The sequence below is a fragment of the Ictalurus punctatus genome, chromosome 2 (genome assembly GCF_001660625.3).
Source record: "Ictalurus punctatus breed USDA103 chromosome 2, Coco_2.0, whole genome shotgun sequence".
Lineage (NCBI taxonomy): Eukaryota > Metazoa > Chordata > Actinopteri > Siluriformes > Ictaluridae > Ictalurus > Ictalurus punctatus.
The window spans coordinates 11,929,609-11,939,121 of NC_030417.2; the positions used below are offsets into that span (position 1 = coordinate 11,929,609).

General features: G+C 37.1%; 1 protein-coding gene across 1 annotated transcript in view; it reads left to right on the plus strand.

Moving 5' to 3' along the window:
- The window catches only part of cacng3b (calcium channel, voltage-dependent, gamma subunit 3b), a 51,688-nt gene that overhangs the window by 27,809 nt on the left and 14,366 nt on the right, over positions 1–9,513 (plus strand). The window contains exon 2 of the mRNA XM_017485323.3: positions 5,312–5,395. Coding sequence (XP_017340812.1) covers positions 5,312–5,395 — 84 coding nt within the window. The remainder of the gene's footprint in view (positions 1–5,311; positions 5,396–9,513) is intronic.

The window sequence follows — 9,513 nt, forward strand, 5'->3', positions numbered from 1 at the left end:
CACAAAGGATCTGTGTGTTAGAGAATATTTATATTACAGTCAGATAGATGCAAACCTTTGAACAGATATCGTTTTTCTTAATTAATAATTCAGTTTATTATTAGTATGCAAACCTTTGCATACATAAAGAAGAAATGACTAAATTGTCTTAAATAGTGAATATTTAAGGAATAAAGTTTCTTTCATAAATTTTAAACATCTTACATAAAGTTAATTTCCTTGAATGTAAACTGTTGATATGTTTCTGTTTTAACCTCAGTTTATACATTGCTCTGTCAGGCATAATATCTTAGATTATTTGTGTAAACTCATATGTTACTGACTTTCTATTTGTGCTATTTAAAAATACACGGCTGATATTTGTTCATTTGCCTTCCCATCTCACGGCCAGTGTTCCAGGGATAGGCCAGGGATCAGGACAAAGCACTTACTGAACATGAATAAATGAATGAATTAAACAAATATAATTGATTTTAAGGATGCCCTTATTATTCACACATTTTGGCTTTGTGTTCACAAATTTGGCAATCATAAAGACCCTAATGCTTGTACTGGAGATCTTTTGAACACAAACTTTATAGTGTACAGGCTATAGAGTTTTTACAAATAAATCAATCAATAAAAAGTCCTGTATATAAAGTCGTTCATAGACACTAATATTAGTCCCAATTTTTCCCCAAGTCTTCGTACACAGCAAACATTCTTATTGCTTTTAAGTTCTCTGATGGTGCAATAGCAACAAAATAACTTTTAAGCTCACATTTGAAGACCAAAAAGAGAGGTTTCACTTTAAGAATTTACGTTTATGAATATGGTACTTTGCTAATAAAAATATAAGATGTATAAAGAAAAGGGTATTTCTTTTTCATATTCCAGAAAACCAAAAATTACATTTCTATAAGTAAAAACAAAATTGGGGTTCACATAACACTGAATAGGGGGCACAGTGGCTTAGTAGTTAGCAGGCTTGCCTCGCACCTCCAGGGTTGGAGGTTTGATTCCTCTGTGCACAGATCTTGCATGTTCTCCATGTTTCCTTCCACAGTCCAAAGACATGCATTGTAGGGTGATTGCTATTGGGAAATTGTCTGGAATTTGTGTGCAATTGTGCCCTATGATGGGTTGGCACCCTGTCCAGGGTGTCCCATGCCTCGTCTGCCAAGTACCCTGGGATAGGCTCCAGGCTCCCTTCTTCCTCATGATATCTCAGGGAGTTTTTCTTTTCCACAGTCACCTCTGGCTTGCCTACTGGGGATCTAATCCCTATAGTTCGTCTGAATTTCTGTAAAGCTGTCCATTGTAAAAGCTCTAAATAAATAAAATTAAACTGAAAACAAAAATGCTGCTTTGAAAAAAAAAATCATAAGAACTACCATGAGTACCCCGATTATGTCTGCCTGTAGAACTATTGTAGGTTTTACTTAAAAGACTATCCAATGTTAAAATCAGGAACCTTTTCAACTTTCCTCAATAAGGGGATCATTTTTAATAGCTACAGTTATATTTCATCTAACGCTTTTCTAGAAACTCAAAGCACTTAATAGCATGAAGGCTTTTACAAAAAGAGCCCAGAGCGTGTAGTTTAGACAGCCTTGGTCTAGGTTGTGTTTCAAAATAATTTGATATGTCAGTTGTTTCACAAAACACTTGACATACCATTTCTTTTATCTAAAAAAAAAAGTAAGCCCAAAGAACTGGCATTTCTTAGCTGTTCAGGTTAAAAGGTTTGACTTTAATTTTGCTGTAATGTTGCATGACCCTGTGACGAGAGTCAGTAGTGTGTTCACTCAGTACTTGTCTTTTTCACTTGTGTTTGATTGAGAGAAGAAACAAACAGTTTAACCAAACAGTCATTATGTTGTTATGTACTAATCTATTTCAGTATCTATAGTGGGATGTCATTTTAAAATCAAATCACTGCTTAGCAACTGTTGCTATCCTCCATTACCTCTGCCAGGTTTTCAGCACCATAGCAGTGTGCCAGGAATTTCTCTGGACATATTCCAAACATAAAGCTCTGGACTTCTCTAGACGAACAAGTAGTTTGTGTTAGCATTGTTCTAGCCATGTGTTTGACTAATAAATATTAATAAGTAACAAACCATCTTAACAGAATATCCTCCATATGTCCTTCTTGAACAGAAGTAGCGTTTGCATCCCTTATCAACCCTGCCCCTACACTTATGCTTATTATTCTGATCTAAATGTAAACTTATTCTTCCAAGACTGTTTTTGTGTTTGCGGTGGCCAGCCTTGTTGTAACACACCTGCTAAATGTATTCAAATGTGAAGTGAATTGGGTTCAAATGCTCACTCAATGATAATCCTTATTCAATATTATACATTCTCAAATTGGATATTTATTAGAGCTGTCAATCGATTACAATTTTTAATCGAATTCATTACATGATGTGCTGATTAATTAATCGAATTAATTGCAATTAACCGCACATCAATTTTGGCTGAGAAATTACCCACCAAAAGATCATTTAAAGTCATTATTGTGTTAGATGAGAAAAGCATTGCATAGACATTACAGAAATTAGCTTTAGAAAGAAATATTATTTGATTTGATTCAACATGATACTTACATTGGTATCATAGCATGTACATGTGGGCACAAAAATTTTGGCTACACACAGTCTACACCATGAAAGCATGAAAGGATGTGCTTGGCAGCTTTCACATTTCTAGTGAAATGCAAGTATAAACCCAGCTGGACATTGACTGTTCCCTTTTTCAGAAGCCTTAATTCAGAATATTTGTTGTCTATTCATCACTTTGATACATTAAAAAAAAAAAAATTAAAATGCAAAGTCACAAGCCTGTGTAGGTCATGTTTTTAATGCAGGAATAGAACACTGAAAATTATGTCACTCTCAGGTTGTTGGACAAACTCTGTGCTCGCATATTTTCTCCAGTGGTATGCTTTTGTGTGGATGTTAATGTTGTGCAGTTGTTACATGCATTTTTGTTTTGTATACATATAGTGTTTTCATGTGTTTTATAATGTATTGTTCAAGTTTTGTTGATACATATAATCCAGGCTTAGTTTTAACCAGGCTTTTAAACAGTGAGCCACACTGCAGTGTTTTAAACGTGGTCTCTTGCCCCAGATACTTTGGGGGCTGAGTGGGTGGTCACTATGCGTGACATGTTGTTGACATTTTGCTATGAAAAAGTATGATTTCTGATGATCTGATTTCTTCTGTTTTGTGTATATCTCATGCTAAATAGTTTTACATCTTCAAATGAAATACAACATAAAACAAAGGCAAGGTGAGTAAACACACAATACAGTTTTTATACATTTTTTGTATTGAAGTAAAAAATGCTATCCAACACCTTTCAGCAATGTGAAAAACTAATTGCCCTCTTAAACTTAAAATCTGATTGTGCCACCTTTAGCAGCAATAACTGCATACAAACACTTCTGATAACTGGAGATCAGTCTTTCACTTACTTCTAGGACTAGGACTTACTCCTATGCTTTGGATCATTGTCTTGCTGCATAATCCAGCTGCATGCAAGTTTCAACTTACAGACTGAAGACCGGACATTCTCATTTAGGATTTTCTGGTAGAGAGCAGAATTCATGTTTCCCTCAGTTACTGCAAGTTGCCCAGGCCCTGAAGCAGCAAAGCTTCCCCACACCATCACACTGCCACCACCATGCTTGATCATAGGTATGATGTTCTTTTTGTTGAATTCAGTGTTTGGTTTGTGCCAGATGTAACTGGACCCCTGTCTTCCATATAATTCCACTTTTGACTCATCAATCCACAGAACATTCTCCCAAAATGTTTGAGGATCATCAAGGTGTGTTTTGGCAAAATTCAGACAAGCCTTAATGTTCTTCTGGGTGGGCAGTGGTTTTCACGTCGCCACTCTTCCATGGACACCATTTTACTCAGTGTGTTTCTGATAGTGGAGTCATGAACAGTGACCTTATTTATGCAAGAGAGGTCTATAGGTCCTTTGATGTTTTCCTTGGCTCTTTTGTGACTTCCTGGATGAGCAGTTGCTGTGCTCTTGGAGGAATTTTGGAAGGTCAGTCAGTTCTGGGAAAGTTCACTACTGTGCCGAGTTTTTCCATTTGGAGGTAAAGGCTCTCACCGTGGTCCTTTGGAGTCCCAGAACTTTTGAAATAGCTTTGTTACCCTTCCAAGACTGATGTTTTTCACTCACCTTCTTCCTCATCATTTCTGGAATTTCTTTCAATTTTGGCATAGTGTGTTACTGGGTAAGACCTTTTAACCAACTTCATGCTTTTGAAAAAGTTTTATTTAAGTGTTGATTTGATTGAACAGTGTTTGCAGTAAGCAGGCTTGGTTGCGTCTAGTCAAGTTGAACCCCATTTAGAATGCAATTTCATAGATATGGGGAATTAGTAACTATGGGGGTAAATACGTTTTCACACAGGCCCAGTTGCTATTGGATAATTTTTTGCTTCAGTACATAACATTATCATTTAAAAATGGTATTTTGTGTTTACTCAGGTTGCCTTTGTTTTATCTTAGATTTTGTTTTAATTTCTGAAACTATTTAGTATGAGATTTACACAAAAACAAAAGAAATCAGGATGGGGCAAATACTTTGTCACAGCACTGTAGGCTTGGCATCTCTGATTGTTAGGTTTGGTTTCGGATTGTAGTTAGACACAATTTTTAAGGAACACGGTTGAAATCAGACTGACTTTTGGGGCCAATAAAGGATTCCATATCTGATATGTAATAGTCTCTCAGCTTACTGGGAACTTGAATGATTTAAACGTGCATTATTTCTTATATTCTGATTGATCAGTTGGATGATTATGCTGAATAAGAGTGTGATGATCAGTGTAAAGAGTGTTGCTGCTATGTTACGTGTTTATACTATTAGTACACACAGTGCACTAATTAGTAGACACAGTGCACTTCAGGGCAACTAAACCTGTGTGTGTGTGTGTGTGTGTGTGTGTGTGTGTGTGTGTGTGTGTGTGTGTGTGTGTGTGTGTGTGTGTGTACTCTGCCTGAGGGCAGCCATGTTATTTTTGTTCATTTGTCATCTTGAGCGTGCAGCCGAGCACACACACACACACACACACAAACGCACAAAGCACTCAGTGTGACCATCCATACTAATAACACAAAGTGAAAACAAATGTTTGAAACTTAAAGATATAAAATATTAAATATGCACACTGCATCTGTCTCACTGGGTATCTGTCTCACTCTGTCTCTTTTCTTTATATCTGACTCTCCTTTCTCTGCCATTCCTTCTCTTATTTTCTATCTTTTTTTTAAATCTCTCCCTTTGTGTTTCTCTGTAGGGACATTCCGTGGGGTGTGTAAGAAGATTGATCACTTTCCTGAGGATGCTGATTATAAACAGGACACAGCTGAGTATTTACTGCGTGAGTATTCTCTCTCTCTCTCTCTCTCTCTCTCTCTCTCTCTCTCTCTCTCTCTCTCTCTCTCTCTCTCTCTCTCTCTCTCTCTCTCTCTCTGTCTCTCTCTCTCTGTCTCTCTCTCCCTGTCTCTCTCTCTCTCCCTGTACGTATCCACTCAGACAGACAGCCAGATTGGATGAGACGCATTTTTCAAAGACATTTATTGTACAGAATTTAAAATGCTCTGTCCCAAAAGCTAGTGTTTGAAGAAAATAAGCCTTTTTCATGCCAACAAGTGACTCTAGTCAAACCTAAGAGACATAGTGGTTTTTGTTAGTTAGTGCTTTATATAAATTAGCAAACAGCTAAAGACAGAGGACATGGGGACACCTAATATATGTTACCTTATGCACAACAATAAAAATAATCAGTCCCTCCAGGATTTCGCAAATTTGCAATCTCAGAAATGAAGCAAACGTCACAATATTTGGAGGAGCTTGAAATTTTTAAAAATTACTGATTTTCCACAGATTTGCTCCAAGAAGTGTCATGTGACATCATCACAACATGCATTCAGTCAAAGCCCTTTTCGATTCACGTGCGTTGAACATGAGTACAGCTAAAAGGTCTTATTCACCAACAGAAATCAATGTGAAAGACCGTGAAAAACAATCCTGGAAATTAAAAAAAAATTCCACACAAAAAAAGCACAAAAAAAACCTCCACAAATTGCATCGCAAATTTTGAAAAAAGACGCAGCAAAATCAAGCATTTTTTGCCGCAACAATAACAAAAAATTGCTGCAAAATCCTGTACGGGCTGAATAATGTAGCCACCGTTTTGCATGATTTATTATTATTACTCTTATCTGAATTTTATTAAAATAACTTGCTGTCTAATTCATTACACACTTTTGTAAAGTTGCTGAGTAACTTCAAACAAACTTGTTTATTTGGTTTCTGACACTGTACGACACACTGTAAGACATAAAACAGACAAAAGTATTCTACAGAGCTAACAGCACTAGGTCAATGGGGTGATTTTCAGTATCATGTCCAGATATCATTTATTTGTCATTTTTATTTTAGAAAAAAACTTTGATGTTTGGGTGATACGAGTTTTTATAATTAGATATATAGTATATGGATATAGAGATAGATAGAGTATGATACAATTGAAGAGATTGTGTGTATTCCTTTAATGGTTTTTCATGCTGTCATATTGGGATATGTTTGTGATATATTGTGCCTTCTCCAGTGACAGCTATTAGCTAGGTAAGGGACTATTTGGAACAGCAGGTGAAGCATCAAAATAAGCACTCAGAAACACCAGCTGACTTACACAGAATCAGTGGAAGAGTGGACAAAAATGTACAGATATAATTACCTAACTGGACTGGTGATCTTATTAAGGCATGTATTAAGCAAGAAATCACACATATGCCTATATTGGTGTTCCAAAAAAACCCAAAAATGTTCTATGGGACTGATGTCCATTGACTTTGCAAGCCAATCAAAGTGTCGCAGCATAGTGTTCCATCATACTCATTGAACAAGTCACGCACAGATTTGGTCCTATGCACCGTGCAGGTTTCATCCTGTACATGGGAGTGTATATATTGTGTTCTGTTTGGACATGAAGCAAAAAGGCAACCTCTGAATCTGACATACCAGTTTTATGCTAAGTTACATTCATCCAGGGATGCAACCTATGGACTGGCATCCACAAACTGCCACTGCTGAGCCTTCTGCAAGGTCCTTGAATGACTCCTGTCTATCCTGTCTCAAATGTAAACTGCTTTGGATAAAAGTGGCTAAATGAATAAAAATCATTTATAATATTACCATAAATTTAAATGGGGTGTTCCCGGTATGCGGTTAGTATGTACCTACCTAGTACCTGATCCAAGGAAGGGCAACCGGTGAACTTGCGACATGGGCGCCCAAGGCTCACTGATCTGCATGGCAAGTGAAGGATAGCTTATCTGATCAAATCCAACAGAAGAGCTACTGTAGGACAAATTGCTGAAAATGTTAAAGCTGGCTATGATCGAAAGGTCTCAGAACACATAGTACATTGCAGCTTGCTGTAAACCTGTTGGCATGCCAATACTGATCCCTGACCACCGCTGAAAGTGCCTACAATGGACACGTGAGAATCAGAACAGGATCATGGAGCAATGGAAGAAGGTGGCCTGGTCTGATGAGTCATGTTTTCTTGTGGACGGCCATGTGTGTTTGCATCCTGTGGAAGAGATGGCACCAGGATGCACTATGGGAAGAAGGCAAGCCAGCAGAGGCAGTGTGATTCTTTGGCCAATGTTCTGTTGGGAAACCTTTGACACATATCATTTACCTAGACATTGTTGCAGGCCAAGTACACCTGTTCATGGCAGTGGTATTCCGTAATGCCAGTGGCCTCTTTCAGCAGGATAATGCACCCTGCCACACTGCAAAAAATCTGAGGTCAAGGTGACTTGGCCTCCAATTTCCCCAGACCTCAATCCGTTCAAGCAGCTATGGGATGCGCTGGACAAAAAAGTCTGATCCATGGAGGCTCTACCTTGAAACTAATCTCATTGCTTATATGATTATGAGAGGGGTGTGCTAGATTGGTCTAATGGTTAGTTTAGACTAGAGCAATCAAAATTGTCAGTGTTGTCCAGTATAGATAACAAAGAGGATATCATAAATCATGGAGGCATGTTAGAAATAAATCTTGACATTATTTGGCATTCAGTAATAGCATATGATCTGGCAAAACAAACAAATAAACAAGGGGTAGGTCCCTGTACTATTACTAACTATCACACTGTCAGTTAAATTGAAGGTAAGCAGGAAAAGAACAAAAATGGAAATTAGACAACAGACTGCAAACAGCAGACTGACAACACAGCTGTCTTCTTTTTAAGTAAATATGTATCTGTACTGTGGGCCCATATGGTGTAAAATGCACTCAATTCAAAATTTGTTAAGTAATGTATAATGTAATGTATAGTAATGTATAGCTGCACTATTATATTATATTTATGACATCTGTGCTTTGCTAACAGCAATTACATTAAATAAACAAGAAAATGTCATTAGTGTCAGCACTTAATAATAGCACTTAATAACACTTAATAATAAATATAAATAGTAGCACGTAATAATAAACAACTTGGAGTTTAAGAATAAATGTTGAGGTTTATATTTGGTTGATGCTTTTTATTGACAGCTCTGTAGTATCACCCTTTTTTCAATATTTGAATCTATGTTGACACTTTTTGAATAAAATTCTCTGTCAGACCTCAACAAGCATGTTCCTCTTCCTCTGTAATTAAACGCTGTGACTGATCCATTCTTCAAAAACAAAAGGAGAACTGGATGATGGACGAGTGTTTGTTCTTCCCCTGAGCGTTAATAGATGAATGAGTTCTGTCACTGCAGTTTGCTGACTCCTTTGAAGATGATGATGAATGGATAGCTATGTGAGTGTGTGTGTGTGTGTGTGTGTAGAGGAGTCAGTATCAAGTGTTGGTTGCTAATGTGTACGAATGTACCCAACCATTGAAACATTTTTGATCTCTATATTATTTATACTGTAATTTATGATATTTCCTAAACTACCAGTTGCACCTGTGCAAGCATGTCATGATATTCCAAGGTCACATATGATGCCATATTCGCAACAAAACCATTGCCATACTACAGTCATTCCCTATTACCTTCACATCTGCACGCACGTCTGACTACACGAACACAATATAGACCTATTTGTTTAGACTGTTGTTGGAGCTACAGATGTCCTGTCCTCCAAAGCTGTTTCTCTTTTCCGATATTACAAGCATTATTTTAAAATGCTACTGGGCTCAGTACCATTTGCAAACCTTGTCAGTTTTTATCCCATGAGTGCTCTATTGCTCTGCACTGATTTTTTTGTATTCCATACATTCAACTCTACAGTGGTGCTAGAATTTTTACACAAGTCCTAAAAGTAGATAAAGAGAACCTAATAAACAAATGAGACAAAAATATTATACTTGGTCATTTATTTATTGAGGAAAATGATCCAATATTACAAATCTGTGAGTGGCAAAAGTATGTGAACCTTTGCTTTCAGTATCTGGTGTGACCCCCTTGTGTAGCAATAACTGCAACTAA